We start from the raw sequence: 23,376 nt of genomic DNA on the forward strand, positions 1-23,376 counted from the left end.
ACCTTATTATAACACACAGGCACTTGTCTCAGAAAAAATTTCCTATATACCTTATTATAACACACAGGCACTTGTCTCAGAAAAAAATTTCCTGTATACCTTATTATAACACAAGGTACTTTTATTAACTTGCATTTTAGAAAAAAATGTCAGGTGGTGACGAAATTCCGTTATATGCCGCTTTATAGGCTGTCAACCCCACTAAAACTTGTTATATCGTAAATCGTAATTGATTTATCTTTACAATTGTGTATAACATGGCTACATTTGTTGCCTGAATCATCCGTAGCAATCCTACCAAAAGTATGTCAATCGTAATAATTTTGCAAACCGCTGAAGAATTGGCAATACACGTCCGCAGTAAATGATTTATTATAAAAATTGTTTAAAAAAAACTGTTAGTTTTCGTATGAATAGAACTTAAGTACCTTGTGTTATAATAAGGTATATAGGAAAAAAATTCTGAGACAAGTGCCTGTTATAATAAGGTATATAGGGGGGGGGGGGGGGGGGGGAATCTGAGACAAGTGCCTGTGGTACAGCAGTCAACATTGTGTTAATATACTAATCTTAATCCTATAAAACGCAACAAATTAAAACAAAGAAGCACAAAAAGGTATACAGTTTTAGTCAGACAATGCCCATTTATATTATTTGGCAAAAATGTAATGTCAAGAATACAAAATTTTACAATAGCTTATTCAAAGGGAGACAACTACAAAATGACTTAAGTCCAGTCCGTTGTTCTAAATTTTGACATTGTTGACATTAGACTTGTGTTTAGTTTATTTATTCAAGCTGATTACATTTGACCACTATATAACAAAAATATGATTATAAATGACTAAAAAGAATAGATCTGCTCAGTTAGCTAACTAACAACAAAAAAAGAAATGTTTTCTTCCGAATATTTTGAGCGAATGAGTGTTAGCCCTGGATCTGTTACTGCGACTTTACTGGTTGGGTTAGTTGTTTACATTTTAACTGTTGTACTGCGAGAAATTATTAGATTTATCAATTTACGGAAAACATTTAGTGGTTTACCAGAACCAGGAAAAAGGCACTGGTTGTATGGTCATCTTCACTTGGTAAGTATATTAATAGTATTACCCCCTTTTCACATCGACACTTATTGCATATATATATGTCACATGTACATATGTATGTTACTAATAATTTATTGCTAATAAATATAAATGTTGTAACATAATATATGATACAAAGTATATCATCAAGATTTGTTACACACCGGTTCTGAAGCAGATCATCTTTAATCGCTATTTTTTCATCTAAATTGGACTGACATCGTAACAGTAAATAAGAAAACCCTGTTTAGATTTATAAGATCAGCACTGAACCAGGAAGTAAAATCGCAGCAAGTCGTAAAACTAATGTACCATCACACAGACCCTCTCAAAATATAGTCATCAAGAATGTGTCCATAGTACACGGATGCACTGCCGCACTATCATTTTCTATGTTCAGTGGACCTTAAAAATGGGTTAAAAACTCGATATCATAGGGAACATGTGTATAAAGTTTCAAGTTGATTGAACTTCCAGCTTCATCAAAAACAACCTCGACCAAAAAAATAACATGAATCGGGACAGACGACGGAGAAATGAACAGACGCACCGAGCGAAAAGGATATTGCCCCTTAATGGGGCATACGTTTGGCATAACAACTTTATCCAAATCATAACGTGTAACAAACAGCACAACACTCGTTCTACCCAAGAAACATTTGGGATTGGAACGCCTTACTCTACTCAGTGACGTATCAATCAGTACATAAGTCAGAGACTCCAGACTGATTAAAAAAATCTTTGATCACCAGGTTTTAACCCTTACTGATAGATTCATGTATATCATTTTTTTTTAAATTTTTGTTTTGTTTGGCTTGTTCATTCGAACACCCTTACGTGACAGAAAAGTTAACCTGGTGACTGTGGTTCAAACACTTTGGTAGAAGTAGAAGTTAAACTATTTAAAACTTTAATAGGTTCTAAAGTTTTGTCCATGGATGAATCTAGCCGAGTGGCAATGACCAATTTTCTTGCTGCTTTGCATCATTCGGGGGAAATCGTTACTGATTATTTGCAGATCCTGAGCTGATTAAAATGAGAACCTATGCATTGTTGGGAAGTAGCGACGATTCCTATACATACTACTGATGATAATGGACTATAGTCTATATTTTTGAATAGTTTTTGATGGATCCTGCACTCCGACAACTTAATCAGAATGTTAGACTGTTTTGACCATGAAGATGTCTGTAGTTCGAAACAATCCAATGATTAATTTTATCCACCTTGACACAAATCAAGTCCAACTGCATCACAAGTCATATATTATCTAACTCTCTTTCATCTTGTAACAGTATTGAAACATTTGACTTGTCTACTCTTTACACTAGTATTCCACATTCCAAACTAAAAGACAAATTGAAAGAGTTGGTATTGCTTTGCTTCGTAAAAAAGAATGGCCAACGTAGATACAAGTATCTTGTCTTAGGGAGGGATAAATCCTACTTTGTAAAGGATCATTCTGATTCGAACAAAAAATTCTCTGAAACTGATATTATCAAGGTGCTTGATTTCTTGATTGACAACATTTTTGTTACATTCGGAGGAGGGGTTTTTCAACAGACTGTCGGCATTCCAATGGGAACAAACTGTGCCCCTCTACTTGCCGACTTGTTTCTTTATCATTATGAGGCTGACTTCATGCAGGAACTTCTTAGGAAGAAAGATAAGAAGTTAGCAATATCCTTTAACTCTACTTTTCGCTACATAGATGATGTTCTTTCACTAAATAATTCAAAATTTGGTGACTGTGGAACGCATCTATCAAATCGAGTTAGAGATAAAGGATACTACAGATACAGTTAAGTCGGCCTCATATCTTGACTAACATCTAGAAATTGACAATGAGGGTTGGTTGAAAACAAAACTTTACGACAAAAGAGATCTTTTCAGCTTTCCAATTGTGAACTTTCCATTTCTAAGTAGCAACATTCCAGCAGCACCTGCATACGGGGTATATATCTCCCAATTGATACGATATTCCCGTGCTTGCATTTCCTTTCATGATTTTCTTGATAGAGGGTTGCTGCTCACAAGGAAGCTATTAAACCAAGAGTTCCAAATGTTGAAGTTGAAATCATCCCTTCGTAAATTTTACGGACGCCATCACGACTTGGTTGACCGTTATGGAATAACCGTTTCACAAATGATATCGGATATGTTCCTTACGTCGTAACTACAATCCCCTTCCCTTTCATGAATGTGACCTACCGAATTAGACTATTTAGTTATCACATAAGCAACACGACGGGTGCCACATGTGGAGCAGGATCTGCTTACCCTTCCAGGGCACCTGAGATACCCCTAGTTTTTTGGTGGGGTTCGTGTTGTTTATTCTTTAGTTTTCTATGTTGTGTTGTGTGTGCTGTTGTTTGTTTGTCCTTTTCATTTTTAGCCATGGCGTTGTCAGTTTGTTTTAGATTGATGAGTTTGACTGTCCCTTTGGTATCTTAAATCCCTCTTTTAAAGAACATTCGACTCATGACACCGCAAATTTGTATATTATGATTCGACCTCATGACACCGCAAATTTGTATATTCTCAGACTGATTCGACCTCATGACACCGCAAATTTGTATATTCTGATTCGACCTCATGACACCGCAAGTTTGTATATTCTAATTCGACCTTATGACACTGCAAATTTGTTTGTCATCACTTGTACTATGAAGTTTAGGAATCTAGTCTTACAAGGGTTCATTATTTGTCTTATCATAAATCTCATTGCTATTTTTATTTTATGTATTGGCAGTCTACTTAAAACATGTGATTTAATAGGACCAATAAAATTTTGTAGTTTAAAGGTTATAAATTGTACTTTAAAATAAAAAATTACACATACTTCATGTATGAGGGTCCGGTGGATATAATAAGGGATAAGTTGAGTTTTTATATTCTTTAATTTTTAAATGCTTTAGACAATTTTCCTCTGTTCTGTATATTTTCTAGCCATTCTTTATTAATTGGCACCCCATTAATCTCTATGTGCTGTATATTATCCATTGTTATTTATATATTTGGTAAACCCCATCTATTAGTTTCAACTTCCTCTTGCATATTTCAAGGTAAGAAAAAGTAAAATAATTTTTTTTTTTTTTTTTAAATTGGATTTTTTTTTGTAAATGTTGCGAGTAGAAAATGTAAGACTTTGATTATCTTCAAATCGACTGTTTGTTTGATTTAAACTGTGTATTTGGATACCTTTTTGATCATGGAAACAGACACTAGTAGATGTCAGACAGTCAAACAACACACATGTAGATGTAATACAGTCAAACAACACAATTTTACCAAATTCTGTATTGGTAATTTGTACTAGTCAAATAAGGAATACTTTACCAAAAGTTAATACACACGTATACTTTACCCGAATTAATGACGAAGTTGATACCGGCCAAATAATGTATACTATACCTGATATAGAATTGTATGTTTGGTGATTTTTAGCTTCCAGAACCTGGAGAGAAATTGATAAGATGGGCACAAGAAACAACTGGAAGGTTACCACGTATATACTGTTTTTGGACAGGGCCATTCAGGCCGAGTGTAATGTTGAACCATCCAGAAACTGCTAGTGTTCTTCTAAAGACTGCAGGTAAAAGTTACAACCTAAAAGGTCAGGAAATATCCTGTGTGTGTTGCATTTTAGTGTTTCTGTTAATTGTGTCGTTTTTTTCTCTTATATTTGATGTGTTTCCCTCAGTTTTCGTTTGTAGCTCGGATTGGTTATCTCTCACTCGATTTATGAATTTGGAACAGCGGTATACTACTGTTGCCTTTATTTAGGAGTTTTCGAAGATTTTCCGATGCGTTTCAAGAGTTTTTTTTAATAGATCTTTTAGATAAGGTAACTAAGGGAAGTTTTATGACTAAACTCGCCATGATGAGACACTTGTTCAGTATGCGACAATAATTATAGAAAGACACCCAAAGGGCAATAGTCTTGTCGCGTTTATGCCTATATGTCCATATGATACATCTATTCAAATTTACAAAGCTGGACAGAGTTGAGACTACGTCTTAGGACAGAGTGAAATTAAAAAAGGCAATAAAGAAAAAGAATGATACGCATGAATTTTAGTCTGATATTTTATCCGGTTGTTCGTTTTAAGGATATGATTTTGGTACACATTAACAAGGGATCAAGATTCTTCAATCGTAGAACTTCCTTTTCAGTCGACCTTATCTAATTGTACGACTAACATTTAAACCAATGAGAACTCTCAAATCTGCGTAACTTTCATTGTTGTTTAGAACCTAAACCAGTTCAGTGGGGAGGAGCATACAGACATGCCTTACCTTGGCTTGGAGAAGGATTGTTATTAGCTGGAGGTGCCAAATGGGCTAGATCAAGACGATTACTAACACCAGCCTTCCATTTCGATATTCTTCGTCCATACCAAAATATTTATAACGAGGCGGCTGACTTGTTGTTGGTATGTTAATAGTATTGTTAATAGAGAAATAAGGAGGAAAAAAAGCTATAAATGTCTTCAAATTGCAATCTTCAAATTGCTCAAGAGGGAAATTAACAAACAAAAATCTATCGAAATTGCAAACCGCAAATTGATTCTCAGTTACAAAAAAATATTTCTTTGAATGTCATTCGATGTAGAAGGTAGGCAAAATATACCGATAGGATATCCAAACTGATGAGTAGAAAACGAACTGTCAATGCCATGGCGAAAATGAAAACGACCACAAGACCAACAACAGTATATAAAACACAACACAGAAAACTAAAGACTGAGACACACGTACCCTATCAAACCATGATAACCTCAGTAATTCCGAAAGGAAATCATGCTCCACATGTGACACCCGTCTTATTACTTCTATACGATAAGTTATGTCATGACGCTATATCGGATGGCATGATAATTGGCTCTTATCTAACCCTAAGACATACCCAAATTAATACACGAGCGGTCAATTTAATTTTCTAACAAAAAACATAACTGAATGTGAAATTTAGAGATTGAAACAGGTTTTAAAGGATATACAATACCGTTACCGGTATAAACAGCAGTGACATTTAAGAAAATAAAAACGCAAAGAACAATTTTACATAAAACAAAAAAAAGCAATATCAACACAAACCCCTTCTAAACAAAACTAAGGTAGATGAACTTGATCTCATGTGCTTCAGAAGGGTGAGAAGATTCTGCTCTCCCGGATCTCAGGTGCTTCAGAAGGGTGAGAAGATTCTGCTCTCTCGGATCTCAGGTGCTTCAGAAGGGTGAGAAGATTCTGCTCTCTCGGATCTCAGGTGCTTCAGAAGGGTGAGAAGATTCTGCTCTCCCGGATCTCAGGTGCTTCAGAAGGGTGAGAAGATTCTGCTCTCTCGGATCTCAGGTGCTTCAGAAGGGTGAGAAGATTCTGCTCTCTCGGATCTCAGGTGCTTCAGAAGGGTGAGAAGATTCTGCTCTCCCGGATCTCAGGTGCTTCAGAAGGGTGAGAAGATTCTGCTCTCCCGGATCTCAGGTGCTTCAGAAGGGTGAGAAGATTCTGCTCTCCCGGATCTCAGGTGCTTCAGAAGGGTGAGAAGATTCTGCTCTCCCGGATCTCAGGTGCTTCAGAAGGGTGAGAAGATTCTGCTCTCCCGAAACTTGATCTCAGGTGCTTCAGAAGGGTGAGAAGATTCTGCTCTCCCGACATGACACCTGTCAGTGGTGTTGCTGGTATCAGCACCAACCCGATGATAATTCGGTATGTCACATTTTAGTATAAAAGATGTGAAAAAGTCTTATAATATCTAAAAGATTGTATATTACTTTATCAATTATTTAAGCATAAATGTTAAGCCTTGATAAACATTATTGTTTTGATTTTCTTGATACTTGATAGTTGATAGTGAAATCATTGTACATATATTATTCATATTGATATTACGCTAGGTTTCATTTGCTAAAAATTCATAACTGTATTATGCATGGAAAATATAACCGCAATCGTTAATATTTCGTGTTTACCATTTTGCGTCAATGGGCTCTTAAAAAAATCATACAATATTAATTGTATTTAACAAATGATAGTAGTAAATAAGACATTAACAAGGACACACCATTACATTGATGTTAGCAACGATAGATCGCATTACCATCTTTAACATCTCAGCAAAACCCAAACCGTATAGTTAGCTATAAATGGTCCAGCCATGAGGAAGTATGAAATTACTCAATCGATGTAAAAAATAAATGAAAAAAATTGCTGTACCAAGGCAGGAATATGACAGTTGTTTTCCATTCGTTTGATGTGTTTGCGCTTTTGATCTTGCCATTTAATTAGGGACTTTGCGTTTTAAATTTTCTTTGGAGTTCAGTATTTTTGTGATTTAACGTTTTGCTCAAACGGTGGAAGCTTTGAAAATTATCGTATTGTAATTTTAGGCAAATATTGATAAATATGCTGCGACGGGTGACAGTTTTGAAGTATTCCAGTTGATAAGTGCTTACACCTTAGATGTGATGCTTAGATGTGCTTTCTCATATGAGACAGACTGTCAGAAAAATATGTATGTATAGAATTTTGGTATCGTGTTGTCATTGTACGTCTTGCAGAGACTGAGTAAATGGTATACCAACCATATGTCACACTTAACATTGGCTTCGGTGACATTGTTTAAGTTAAAGGCAATATTCAGTCGGAGATCATAAAGTTACTTTCAGGGACTGTAATGTTCGTCTACTATTAAGAGTAACTGAAGTCAAACTCATGCACACAATATGATGTTATTATTTATGTGGTCCTACATTCTGACAGTGTGTCACTCTGGTTTAGCGGTATTATAGATTAAGAAGCAGAATGTAGGAAATAGCTTAACCTATATATCTTCGCAGATATCAGATGATATCGAACTGGATATTCTCATCCGTCATAAATGACATATCATGGTTTTTTACTTTCTTCAATTCTGGCATTGACATAGCTTCATGTTCCTTTTAATCGCTACGTTAAATTTTTAGAAATATTACAGTTTACTTGTATATAATATTTTTTTAAACTGATTTCAACTTCCCGACACATGTTTCTGATTAAGTCTTTAAATATGAGTAATACGTTTGTAAGATAATTAGTATCCAAAGTCAAACTCATGTACATAATCTGAAGTTATCATCTATGGCAATACTACATTCTGACAGTTTGTCACTCTGATTTAGCGCCTGTCGTCCTACATTCTGACGGTTTGTTACTCTGATTTAGCGCCTGTCGTCCTACATTCTGACAGTTTATAAAGCTCCAGTCCCACTAGACCACGATCGCACCACGCTCACCGCGATCTAAAATAGATTCAGATCGTGGTGAGGTCGCAGTATGAGCGGCATGAAAATGTGAATTTCCATTGCTTTCACGATGCTACTACGTCCTCAGAACGCTTCTACAACGATCCCGCTACGATTATACGACGTTTTGACCGCGCTTATTCTGCGACCTAACTACGCTTATCAAGATCTTTCTACGCTCATCATGTTCTCACTACGACCATACCACGAGTTATCCGATTGCAACACGATCTTACCACGTTTCTACTGCGCTTATAGCACGTTCTTACCACGATTATACTACGTTCAAACTGCGATCTTACTACGTTCTTAGCAAAAACGTCAACATCGTGTTCCATATCAATACAGTTCCATTCCTTCTGTTTCTGATCAATACGTAGATTTCTCTGAAACAATACGGTCATGCCACCAAAACCTACTAGAACACATGGGCGTGGTGGTAGGGGTTGATGTAAAGGCAAAGGGAGTTCTGATAGTAACGAATCCTGATCCAGCAGAGATGACGGGCCGATCAATGCAACCTAAATTACAACCTATTGCTGGTTCTTCAAGCTCAAATGACGATATTTTAGTGAACGATAGCAGAGATGACACACATGTGTCAATATTAGTAGATATAGGAAGATATGGTATGAGTCAATGAGACAACTCTCCATCCAAGTAATGCGGGGTTCACACATTGCCGATTATTACTCCCGTTTGAGATCAGACAGCGATACGACACGAAAAGTGAAAAAGTCGGATTAGTATCCTCAATTATCTGGAATGTCCTATTATTGTCTGAACGCAGTCGTTTTAGTTCGTAACAGATTCCTACTGGTCGGGAAGGGTCCGAATAGTTCGGCAAAGCACCCTGACAGTTAGGTGCGTCCCGTAACATTCGGGGAAACTCAGCCGATTTTGTCTAGTCGTATTACAATCGTGCCTATGTCGTGACAGATTCTGCTGTATCGGATCGAATTCCTAACAATGTTCTGTGTATTCGGGACAGTGTCCTGTGGAACGGGAATGATCTGGAGAAATTTGTTCGAACGGATAACTTCCGTCAGCGTCGGTTCTTTGTCTTGTCACTATATGATCTCTGTCGGATTACATTCGGTAGAATCGGGACGCAGTCGTGACAGACTCGGTCGAATTTTACCTGGCGAAAGATAAAAATCGGATTAGAAGCGGATTTAGAACGGGATTATCGGGATAAATTCGCTTGGAAACGGTTGAATATCGACGCTTCCTGAACAATATCTGATTGTTGTCGTGATTAAATTTACATCCACGATTCATAGGATCTTGATCAGACTTTTGATAAATTTTAATCGGGAATGGTCCTGTCAAGGACGGCAGTAAAAATCGTGAATGTGTGACCCCAGCTTAACAGTTTATAAAAGTAAACCATTCTAGGTCAAGGTACGGCCTTCAACACGGAACATTGGCTCACATCGAACAGCAAACTATAAAGGGCCCAAAATTACTAGTGTAAAACCATTCAAACGGGAAACCCAACGGTCTAATCTATATAAAAACGAGAAGCATGGTTTGGAAAATGGACATGAAGTCCTTATTACAAACAGACAAACAAAACCTTGAGAGATTTCATTTATTTTATGTGAAAATGACAATAAGAATGAAAGTCGTAGTATGAAAGTAGTGAGGTCGTAAGAAGAGCGTGATGAGAACGACAAGGGCGTGCTAGAATCCGGCGTACTGTGGTCTTGAACAGCGTGGTGTAAACGTGGTATGGTCGTAGTGGAAGCGTAGTTAGGTCGCGTTGAGAACGTGATGGTCGTAGTGAGGTCGTAATAACGTCGCTGTGAGATCGTAGCGCAGTCTCTCCGAATAGAATCACGCTTTCGCTACGATGGCACAGCGACCTTTACGATCTTTCCACGACCTAAGTGCGCTCTCATTACGCTTCTACTACGACCTGTTTTCATCACGACCGCACCAGGATTGTTTTGAACATGTTCAAAGTTGGCCACGCTCATCACGATCTTGAAGACCTCACCACGACCGTGCTACGACCTTACTGCGATCTACACGATCGTACTACGATCATCAAAATTTGTATTTTTTTCGCAGATCGTAGTGCGATCGTGGCCTAGTGGGACTGGGGTATTACTCTAATTTAGCGCCTGTCGTTATACATTCTGACAGTTTGTTACTCTGATTTAGCGCCTGTCGTCCTACATTCTGACAGTTTGTTACTCTGATTTAGCGCCTGCCGTCCTACATTCTGACAGTTTGTTACTCTGATTTAGCGCCTGTCGTCCTACATTCTGACAGTTTGTTTCTCTGATTCAGCGCCTGTCTTCCTACATTGGGCCAGTTTGTTACTCAGATTTAGCTGTATTCCAAACTCGTGTACATAATCTAAGTTATCATCAATGTCGTCCTACATTCTGACAGTGTGTCACTCTGATTTAGCGGTATTATAGATAAAGTTGCAGAATGTAGGAAGTGGCTAAACCTTGTAGGCTAAATATCTTTGCTGATATAAGATTAGATACAATTGGATATTCCATATCCGTTATGAATAAAAGTTCATGGTTTACAGTTTCTTAAAATCATACATTAAAACGGTTTCATATCCCTTTCAATGGCTACGTTCGGTTTTTAGAAACATTACAGTCAACATATGTATACAAAATAACTTCACTGATTTCAATTATCCCGACCCATGTTTCTGGTTAAGTCTTTAAAATTTGGGCGAAAGATACCAGAGGGACATTGAAAATCATTAATCAAAAATAAACTGACAACCCCATGCCAAAAAGGAAAGACAAACAGACAAACAATAGTACACAAAAAAAAATCATAGAAAACTAAAGACTAAGAAACACGAACCCTACCAAAAACTTTGGGGTGATCCCCGAAAGGATAAACAGATCTTGCTCCACATGTGGCACCCATCGTGTTACTCATGATAGTACAAACTCGGTTACAAGTTTTATTCGGTAGGACACTTTCGTGGAAAGGGGGCGGGGTTGTAGTAACGACATTATATAGAAACATACAAAATAATTATCCGCTATCAGCTGAAACGGATATTCCATATAACGCAATATTTGCGAAGATATGATTTCAACTTCACCATTGAAACTCTTAGTTCTTAAATTACATTCTTGTGAGCAGCAACGCTCTATCGACGAAATCATGATAGGAAATAAAAACCCGAGAATGTCGTATCAATTAGGAGATAATACTCCGTATATATTATAGAAATGGAAAGCTCGCAATTGGAAAACTGAAATCATCTCTTTTGTTGTAAAGTTTTTATTTAACCGAACTTTATTGTTAGTTTCCAGACGTAAGTCAATATATGAATAATAAAGGCAACAGTAGTATTCCACTGTTCGATAGTCATAAATCGATTGAGAGAGAAAAATCCGGGTTAAAAACTAAAAAATAGGGAAACACATCAACTATTAGAGTAAACTAAAGAAACAACAAAAACACTAACGTGCAACAAAAAATAAACACTAACATACATAGAAACGAACTATTTGATACCAACTGTCATATTCCTGACTTGGTACAAAAATGATGTGTTGAACTTGGTTTTATGGCAAGCTAAACCTCTCACTTTTATGATAATGTTAAAACGAGACAGACTTAACTGTATCTGTTGTATCCTTTATCTCAAGTTAGATGGAATAGATACGTTCAACGTGGTTGTATTATGTAATACGTTTGAAAGATAATCCGTAACCAAAGTCAAACTCGTGTACAAAATCTGATGTTATCATCAATGTCATCCTATATTCTGACCGTCTGTCACTCTGATTTAGCGGAATTATAGATTAAGGTGCAGAATGTAGGAAATAGCTTAACATACATAGCTTGGCTGATATCAGATTAGATCGAATTGGATGTTTCCTATCCGTAATGAATGCAATATTATGGTTTGTATTTTTTTGTCAATGGCTTTGTTAGATTTTTAGAAACACTACAGCATACATGTATATACAATAACTTTACTGATTTCTTTTTCTAGACACAATGTTTCTAATTAAGTGTTAGTATTATGCACTACTTATGAAAGTTAAATATGTAGTTACTGTATATTACCGATGCCTGGTATGTGCATATGATGAATAATGTAATTTTTCTTTTCAAATTGCAGAAGTGGAGAATCTCATCCATATTGTAAGGCTGTTGGTATTATTTCAAAGTGTTGGGCAGCAAGAAGCAGGTATGATAAATATATGTCCCATATAAGGACAAATGTTCTCGATTTGAACAAAACGAAAGCGGTTTGAATTATATTAAAACTATTTGTGTTTGATTTAAGTAGAACAGAGGTATGAGAGGAATCTGAACTTTTGTAGTGGAAGTAATTTGCATCGAGATATAATTTAAATACCGCTCTCCAGTAGCAGTCGAAATTGTCATAAATTGGTAAGATAATTTAAATTAACTGAGTGAAAATAACTGAAGAAGATTTTACAGATACCAGGGTTACACGCTGAACTAAAACATATCAAAGCTGTTTCAGTTTATATTTTCCATTGAAATGGCGTCTTTCTAAACGATACATTTTGTTCAAATTAAGAATTTTTAAATGCAGTTATAGGCATTTGATCTGTTGCAAAATAAAATCAACTTAAAATTTTCTGTGAAGTGTTTTGTTGATCATTCTTTTTGATGACTTGTCCTTTTTCTCGTGGTTTTGTCTGTTTTTATTCGAATATGGTATCTGATTTCTCCCTTGAAATTTTCTGGTCTGTTTTTGGTCATTATTGGCTTTTAAATATTCGGCTTTGATTGTTCCTGATAAAGAAGGTATATCAAGGAGAGCGCTTTGGACGCATGAAATTCATAGAGTGTTGTTTCCATTATTTTCTGAGTTTAAGATCATATACTTTTATCGCTTAATTCAACACTATGAGTAAGGAGCCTTCTTGAGTAAGACTGTAATCAACACTACATAAGTTTAACGACCACAATTACGAATTTTTTGACTGATATGATATATCTATGTGTAAACTCACCAGCGAGATATTTTTTGCAGTCTTCGATTTTTAGAAACCATGATAATCGTCTTACCTGTAATGTTACCGCTTGTGGTTATTTTGTTCACTGTGATATTTTGACGTTTTGACTTGAATGTGAATTTGTATGCCTTGTAATACATACTGGACAGTAGACATTTAAACACGTCGACTCACCTTGTCTATGTGTTATTGGAGTCCATTCGATTCTTTTGTTTTTTTACCTTGCTTTTTCTTCTTTTTTTTTTTTTTTTTTTATTAAACCCAGATTTTAAATTACCGTGGCCTTAATTTTTACCTAGTATCCAAGCATATTATCTGTCTTATTTACCTTTCTGTAGCCGATAATACACGAGTATCAATATACTTCATATGTTTTTTTTTTAGTTAATTTAGTATGTATTAATATTTAATGTTTTTAGTGGTGATGTTATTATTTTCCAATCTTGTTAATGTTTTGAGAACTCTTTTTTGTTACACAGATCACCATGGTTGTTTCCAGATACAATATTTTACTTGACTTCCATTGGTAGAGAGTTTTCAAAGAATTGTGATTATGTACATAAAGTGGCAGATGACATTATAAAAGCCAGAAGAAAAGTATTGGTTAGTATTAATGATATGTAGTAAGCTGTTGCATGTAATGGACACGTAAGTCATGCACATGCATATATTGACCTGTATTTATTCCATATGGTCCCAACAAGAAAACAATTCAAATGAAACACAAATTATTAACATTTATTCACTTGTTGTTTTTGAAAGTGGCTAATGTTTCACTATCATTCAAGACTTCACATAGATTCAGGAAACGAACAATTTTATAATAAATCAACTGGTAGAATATAAATAATTCTTATACACGATATGTAGTTAAGTAACCATGATGATTCAAGATGCTAAATAGGTTTTTGAGTGAAATCGTTTTTAGAATTTTTAATGGATAATCAACTAAGGTAGATTGCATTCAAATCATCATGGTCATTTCCAACCATATTTAAAACTATTGAAGCCTTTTGTTAAGTAATTGTCAATTGTGAAGGTGTGGTTCATAAGTGTTTCTCATTTCTCGTTTATTATATAGTAATAAATAGATTAGACCGTTGGTTTTCCTGTTTGAATATTTTTACACTAGTCATTTTAGGGCCCTTTGTAATTGCTTGTTCCGTATGAGCCAATGCTCCGTGTTGAAGGCCGTACTTTAATTAATAATTGTTAACTTGGAAGGACAGTTGTATCATTAGTACTCATACCACATCTTCTTATTTTAAAATACTATTTAATGTATAGTGATGAAATTTTGTCGTTTTATTTGTACCAGGAAACAGAGGATATTAGTAAAAAGAAATGTTTAGATTTCCTAGATATTTTATTGACTGCAAAAGACGATGACGGCAAAGGTCTAACAGAACAAGAAATTAGAAATGAAGTCGACACATTTCTATTCGAAGGTATTTATATTAACATTTGAAGAATTTAACTTTATCCATTACAAGTACATATTAAAAAAAATTCCATGTCTATTGCTCTTTATGTCGAAAGTTTATGGACTCAAGTGTATGTTAATGCACAGATACAAAGCTACGGATTAGTATGGAAATATGTAAGAGCTACAAATAGGCGTCTATATTACTAAATGATCAGACAGCGACAAGCTCTAACCCCTGGAAGTTAAACAATTATAAAAAGAGTTTAACAAGGGTTCGAAACAGATAAAGATCTAGAGCAAAGATGCGACTGACATTTGACTGCATTCAAATAGCTTATTGAGTTCTTAAATTCCTTCACTTGGAAATTAAACATAAAAACAAAATGCATTGAAACGGCCAACTTAATAAATTTTGTATGATAAGATACTGATTTGTCCGTTCATGAATTAGAATTACATAACGGCATGAATGTTTTGATACTTATTTGTTTGTTTTTATAGTGTTTAAGATTATAGAACAATGTTGACTTCTGTACCCCTATTTTTAACCTTTTTTCCAATTATGTCTGTTTGTTTTGTTCACACACCGTTGTCATTTTAATGGAATATGTTTTACTTTGTCATTTGTTTTTGTTCCACTTTGAACAGTGTTTCTGTTGTTTCGGTGTTTTCCTCATATTGTTGATGCGTTTCCCTCGGTTTTAGTTTGTGCCCTGGATTTGTTTTCTCTTAATAGATGTATGACTTTCGAACAACGGTATACTACTGTTGACTTTATTTATGCAACTGTCATACAAGTGAGAGGTTAAGCTAGCTATAAAACAGGTTTAAGGTAGATGGGGTGTCTAAATTATAATCCATAGAACTTTTTTATAATTTGCCAAAATGTAGTTTATATTATGCTTTTAAAAAAAAAGTAATAAAAAGAATGGGTCACCGAACTTATTTTCATGCTACACGGTGTTCAAAATTGACAAATTTTGTATAGATTATGCATGGAAAACCCAATTTTCTGCAATAAACCGTAAACTACACCATAGAATTTTGAGATAACATATGAGAAGATAGCTTTATTAGTAATCTTTTAGTTAAGAAAAAGAAAAAATGGGGTCACCGGACCCGTTTTCTTGCTACATAATAAAATAGAGAAATTCATAACACATTCTATTGTAAAAGTACCTTAATCTGAATTATCTGCCCTTGCATTTGAGTTGCCTCCCCTTATGTGGCAAAGTTGGAAAAAAATTGATCAAACAAAAGTTTTCTGTTTTTTTGTAAAATACAACCATACATATGATAAAACATGTCATTTTCTATATAGAAGTGGAAGTTCTTACACATGAATTAACTACTACTCTAAAAATTTGCACATTCTATTAAAGATCTAGTCCTTGGTTTCTGGTATTTCAAAATCCAAGATGGAGGAAGACACCCTATCTACCTAAATCCACCACTTGATACTTAAGCAAATGCCTAAACCAAGACAGGAATATGACAGTTGTTATCCATTCGTTTTGTGTGTTTGAGCTTTTGATTTTGCCATTTGATTAAGAACTATCAGTTTTGAATTTTCCTCGGAGTTCGGTATTTTTGTGATTTTACCTTTTATTAAAATCTGTAAAGACACTCCAATATTTTTTTTATATTACCGTATAAAATACAACTATGACTGCACATATTATCCATTACAATGCTAAAATAATGCGAAGAAAAAAAACTAACAGCTTGAAACAATTCGGAAGTGCATGAATGTCGCCACAAAATGTCATTATAAGAATTGAATTCTTGTTTTTATGAATTTATAGGGTTGTTAAAGCCTTGACTTTGTAAGTATGAATGGCAAAAAAAACGTTGTTGTGCTTCGAGCAACGCTTTAACATCCCAATGAAGTTGTACTAAGCATTCAATTCTGAAATAGTTTAACGAAATATTGTTTCATGTTAACTTTTGTCGCTAACGGTGATAGCAGGTATATGAACCGCTCGAGTCTATCCGTCTGAATTTATTTTTTTTCGATGAAAAGAAATGCCTTTTTATGGGGTTTGCAGCTTAATAATGTAGATTTGCAGCGTTTTCTTTTGTTACATCTGCATTGCAGTCACTTCATGTTTGCCAATAGCGTGTAATTTTACGACTCATTGCACACGGAAATGTTCGTCAAAGTTTACTTGGTTTCAACGAAAGGCAATTTTCAGATGATTATTTAGTATATATATATGTTACCTCAATTAATTGTATGAGAAGGCGCAATTTCAGACACTTTTTGTCTTGTTATATAACATTTAGTTCGAAAAATAATAAACAAAATCAAGCAGTCAGATCGAAAATATTTCTATTTTTGGAAATGAAAATCTCTTACTTTTGAATCTTATCAACAACATATGCAGTTCTTTGTTTTCAATGTTTTTTTTATGTTTTATATTAATGTTTGTTATTTGATCGTTTTTCGTTATTGCCATTGTACTTGTCAAATTGTTTTAGATTTATGACTTATGAGTTTGAGTACTATTATCTAGTTTCAAATCAAGTCAACATGTGATTGCTTATAGAAAAGGGATTGTTTTCTTATTGTTTGTTATTTTCTTTTAAATCAGGTCATGATACAACTGCAAGTGCAATATCCTGGATTTTATACTCATTGTCCAAGGAAAAGGATTACCAAAACAAATGTCAAGAAGAAGTAGATTCTGTACTCAGAAATAATAACTTTGTTAAATGGTAAGTGTTTTATATTACAGACGAAAATTCGAATACTGTAATTGATTTAACTATTTGTGTCCAAGGATGTGTAAATACATGAATATGACTATTTTTTTTACCTGTTGTGAATGGTACTTGGTATTTTTTCATTGAATACTAGAATATGCCCATCTATAAGTTCACATGCTTGACTTTTATATGCCAACATGATTGTATTTCAAAATGTAGAAATGAATCCTGAAAGCCAAGCTTTTGGATTTATATAGGCTTACATTATCAACAAATTACACATAAGATGTAACAACAATACTCAATTTTCTTGATATACCTGAGCTCACAACTGATTAAACGATAACAAATCCGGGTTACAAACTAAAACCGAGGGAAACACATACAGAAGAACAGAAACACTGAAGTGCAACAAAATCAAACGCCAATGCAATATACATAGAAACAAACTATTTGATAACATCTGCCATATTCCTGACTTGGTATAGAACTTTAAAAAAAAAAATGGTGAGAAACAATGGTGGGTTCAACCTGGTTTTATAATTACCGAAATCTCCCGCTTACATGACAATGTTAAAAATACCGTTAAAATGACAACATCACGTAACAGGAATACAGTACAAATAAATGCAAGACACTCAGGATAGAAAAATACATAAATATTGTTTTTGTATAATTTTTTTCTTTTTGTTTATTTTGGCTTCAATCATAACTGAAGAGATATCATTTGTCGTGATTGCGCATGTTGTGCAGTTAAAAGTGATACCGGTATGAAATATTATTTATAAAGAGCAAGCACATCGTATCGAGTATTTCTTTTAGCGAGTAGATAGCCACAAAATACATTTTCTGTTAGCCAAACATGTTTTGGCATGGAGGTGCTTTAAAATTGTTGTTTTACAATGCACGAAACAAATGTATGTTCGCTGAAGTACAGAAAACTGTAATTGCATTGCTGTTCACCAAATGAAAATATTTCAAACAAAAATGCTTTGTTTGCATGAACTAAATATTGAATTCTGAATATGAGAGCTAATAAATTTATATTGATTAAGCACCATATCCTACCATTTTACGTAGTTTAAACATAAAGATATGTATGGTGCTATGAAAACATCTGTAGTGTAAAGACCAAAGGACAAGCATACAACAACTACAGTTTGCAGAACAGCCTTAAAAATTGCTAAATTCATAGTATGCTGTAAGAGCCTCCACAGCAAGTTAGATGCAATGTCGTCTAAACAATTATATCAGTTTGGGTTTGACGTATGATTTAAAATGTCTCTTTGGTATCTTTCGCCTGTCTTTTATTGTGCGTTCTTTTCTTAGCTCTTTCCTTTTATATAGATTAAGGTAAACAAAGTATGAGAATAGAGTACCAACCAGATGTATTCTATCCCTCTAAATGCTAGTATGCCTGTCCTATAAGTCAAGACTGATTTCTACATCTATATGTCATTTGTTTTTGTGATGTCATTTATTATAATGATACCAGGCCGTTAACGTAAGACTCGTTAGAATCAAGTAGTGACATGGACCAAGTGGTTATGTCTCCCTTTTTATAAGTTGAACATGAACGGTGTCTCGACTATAGCCCACTTGTTCATTTTCAGTAGACAAGAAGTGTTAATACATCTTTTTTTATTGATAATGTTTTACAGGGATGATTTGTCCAAGTTCGAGTACCTTACTATGTGTATCAAGGAAGGGATGAGACTTCACAGTCCTGTACCGTTTATACAAAGACGAAGCACAAAAGAAGTTGAAATTGATGGCCACCGAATTCCACCTGGGACAAACTTCTCTATAAGTCTGAGCTCTGTACATATTAATCCAACAGTTTGGAAAGAGCCAAACAAGTATGACCCGGAGAGATTTTCTAAGGAAAATATTATGAACAATAAAGGATATACTTATTCATTTGTGCCTTTCTCAGCTGGTCCAAGGTAATAGTCATTGTAAGGAAACTTATAAGTTTACAGCTCCAGTCAGTGATCTAATCTAAAAAGTGTTTCCATGCATTCACTGTTAACGTTCTAGATTAAGACGTACATAAGAGAGGTGTCCGATACCAATAAAGTCTTTGTTGTTTTTTTTTATGGAAAGTTTGCATAATTAATTACTGGAACGTGCATACATTTTAACATGTACATGTTGGTTCTCTTCTACTCATTTCTATAGTTCAGTTCTTGAAAGTACACGCATTAGATATATTCAAAGTAATCAGGGACTGTTTCATTGATAGTTTATCTATATAGTGGTAGTCTATGATTATTATAAATATACATTCTCGTTTGACATCTCAAATCAAATAATACCAAAAATATCATCTACAACACAGCACAACTACATACTTTGTAAATTGTTTGCCACATTCTACCAAAATCTAACGTTTCATCAACATGACAAATCGCGCTAAAGACAGGTTCGTAATTAATACTCATCATAGATAACAAAACAAAATCTATTCAAACAATAGCATACGGCAAAGACTGCATAAAGTTCATAATATAGGACACAATTTACCACACAGAAATAAAACCCCAACCATATTGTATATCAGGAACAACCTTCTAGTAGAAGGATAACATGGCGGGTTATAACAGAAGATAGTAATCCAGTCAACGTACTCCAGGTTCAAGCGATTTCCCTGTTTTGGTTATCTCCCTTGATTTGTCTTTTTCTCAATTGATATGTGAATTTACTCTTTTAGTTTGTAACCAGGATTTATGAATTTCGAACAGCGGTATACTACTTTCGCCTTTATTTAGCCATGGCGTTGTCAATTTTTTTTCGACTTACTTTTTGAACATCGCTAAAATAGAAAACAACAAGCATACATAAAAAATCAAGAAGTTGTGGAATGATTGCCAATGTATGTTTACAACAGACAGTATTTGAAAGTATATATTTACTACTAAGTAGAGTATGGGATTGCTGTTTATATATCGTTTGATTTATATGTATAATCTATTTACCAGGAACTGTATAGGACAGAACTTTGCTATGAATGAGGAAAAAACAGTTCTTACAAGAATTTTAAAGCGGTAAGACCCCAAAAGAGGGGACTAGATTGAAAATGATATGGCATTAATTTAATTTAATAAGTCTTGATACTTTTAATGTAAAAGGGTAAATAGCAAAACATACATTTAGTGCCACGAATTATTATTGGGAAAGAACAGTATGAAGCGAGTGTTCTAATAGTTTGTCCTAGCACCAACAGATTAATAATAATTATAGGAAATGTTATGAAAATCTATGCTTTAAAACCAGGTTCAATCCATCATTTTCAACATAAGAAAATGCCTGTACCAAGTTGGGAATAAGACAGTTGTTTTCCATTCGTTTGATATGGGTTGAGCGTTTGATTTTGCCATTTGATAAGGGAATTTTCATTTTGAATTTTCCTTGGAGTCCAGTCTCTTGGTCATGAACAGGTTATTTTACTTTTATGCGTGATCCACACTTTCTGAATTCTATGTTCACATATGTTCTTTTTTTACTTCACTGATCCAGTTTTTGATATGATCGGGTTTACTGATTTCGATTTGATCGATTGTTTAGCTCCCTACTATCTAAGAGCATCCTGTTGCTCTTGCAATAGTTTTAAGTGTTATTTGTGCTACTGAACGTTTGCAATGTCTGTGTTGTTTATAACGCTAACATTCTTATTAATACATTGTCATGAAAAACGTGTTTCAATTTAAGTATTTCACATTCGGTCATGTTTCAGAGTTGGAAAACAACTGTTGTTGTCTTTGTGTCGTTTGTTTTGTTTGTTTGCCATGGCCATGCCATTTTTTCACTGAAATATGAGTTTGAATATCCCTCATATATCTTCTGCCTCTCTTTGATAAGAAAATGGTTTGCAGGACGTTGTATTTACAAAGATATGCATCGATTTTAATAACACATCGTTTTAAAAGTCAAAGTAACAAAAAATAAAACCTTTGAGAGAAAGGGGATTGTCATATAATAGCCATACAACCTTAGTTTGTTTGAATATATTGTCATATAAAATCGTGTGAACATTTTTTTGATTATTAGGATACTAAGCCATGGTCACAGTTATAAAAATTGGCCAAAGTAAGAGCAGAAAATACGTTTTTTTAATAGTTCGAGGATACCAACAATAGATTGAAAGAATATTTTGATAAATGGCAACATGCAGATCAAATATTAATTGTTTAAGTTCAAACGTATAATGTCAACATAACAGTTACAAACACAATAAGCAAAACTCATCTTGTTTGATTCTATTAATAGGAAGGATTACTAAGAGCTCTACTAAGGTTAAACTAAATTTATTTTATAGACTTCTTTTTTCTTATATGTTTAATGACAGGCTTTCTGGTCACGTTGCTTGTTTTTTTCATGAATATCTTTCGGTGAAGTGATCATTGTCGTATAGCTTGATTTTATTTTCATGGTCCTCCCTTTATATATTTTTTTCTCATCATTAAATTTTTAGTTCTGATAAAGAGATTTAAATGTTGCAATGTAATTGTTTTTGTTTGTTTTACAACCCAGACCATATGGTGACATCCAGATGTCTGTTTTCGTTTGTTGTAAAAGTGGTTAAATTCTGCTGTCATATCTACGTTTTACTCCTCATAAACATTTATTAATGATTATCACTACATTAAAGGTATGAATTGACAGTTGATCCAGATCATACAGTAGAAAGAATAGGTGCTGCAGTTAGAAGAGCTAAAAATGGGATAAAAATGTTTGCCAAAAGGCGATGATGACATCCAAGGATTCAACTCAAAGACACAGAAAAACTGTATAACCAATGTAAATTATAACGTTTAAAATGGTAACTTATTAAGAACCAAATCTGAAGTTGTATTTAAAAGATTCATTGAAGGACCATTTACTATATGATTATTACAAAAATATCACATCAACTATTATAGCTATAATGAAAATTTAACAACAGAATCATTTTAGATTGATGGATTCTTTCCCGCTATTTTATACCATTGTTGGTTTTTTTTTTATCTGTAGTTTACCTATCTTATTGACATATTTTTTTTAATAAACAAGTATAAAAAAGAAAGCAAACTTGTGGTATTCGTTCTTTTTTGGTCTAATTGATTCATATTTACTATTATTATATTCTAGTTCTATTAACACCTCTTTTGTTGAACACGTTTGTGCCAAGATTCATTGCCTGATTAAAATAGATTTTTTTTTTATAAACGAATTGTTATTCTTGCTTTTTTGTTTTAAAAATTATATAGAAAGCTATGCAACTCTCTGTCTACCTCTTCTTTGCCACGCCTAGGGTTATATCCGATCCATTCTCTTCAGGAGGAGATGCGTCGGCAGCGGTAACGTCAGCAATTTATTAGTTAATAAGTAAGTCAAGAAGAACAACTAGTTGTTGGTCAATGGTAATTGGTATGCATTTGCATAATCATTGACATATTACAAATACATGAATATTGTTTGGCACCGCCCCACAGTTATGGTTTATATATTATGGAGTTTTTGAATTTTAAAGTTTATTTTTATGTCAGTTTATGGGCAACCACTTATGGTATGTCAAATGTATTTGGTGTGAAATTGCACTGTTTTCGGTATCATCAGAGATGCATGGTTTATTTTTCTCTGATATTAGAAAACCATTGAAGATTGATCTAGTCGAACGGTGGTCACATTTACACCATAATCAACTATACTCAGTGGAGAATGCAATACTGCAAACTTGTTCTGTAAGTAAATTAATGAAGGGAGTATGTCAGATAAAAAGTAAAATAAAAAAAATACTGAACTCAGAGAAAAATCAAATCGGAAAGTCCATAATCACATGGCAAAATCGAATGACAAAAAACATCAAAAACGAGTGGACAAGAACTGTCATATTCCTGACT

General features: G+C 34.2%; 1 protein-coding gene across 1 annotated transcript; it reads left to right on the plus strand.

The window, feature by feature from the left end:
• Positions 1 to 708: 708 nt before the first annotated feature.
• LOC139517874 (cytochrome P450 4F1-like) lies at positions 709 to 22,559 on the plus strand. Its single transcript, XM_071309362.1, has 11 exons — positions 709 to 1,088; positions 4,533 to 4,680; positions 5,340 to 5,521; positions 7,475 to 7,599; positions 12,489 to 12,557; positions 13,839 to 13,962; positions 14,678 to 14,807; positions 17,380 to 17,503; positions 19,156 to 19,440; positions 20,476 to 20,541; positions 22,146 to 22,559. The coding sequence occupies exons 1-11, from the start codon at positions 894 to 896 to the stop codon at positions 22,243 to 22,245; spliced, it is 1,548 nt and encodes a 515-aa protein (XP_071165463.1). The 5' UTR covers positions 709 to 893; the 3' UTR covers positions 22,246 to 22,559.
• The last annotated feature ends 817 nt before the right edge of the window (positions 22,560 to 23,376 follow it).

Source organism: Mytilus edulis, chromosome 3 (genome assembly GCF_963676685.1).
Source record: "Mytilus edulis chromosome 3, xbMytEdul2.2, whole genome shotgun sequence".
In the NCBI taxonomy this organism is placed as follows: domain Eukaryota; kingdom Metazoa; phylum Mollusca; class Bivalvia; order Mytilida; family Mytilidae; genus Mytilus; species Mytilus edulis.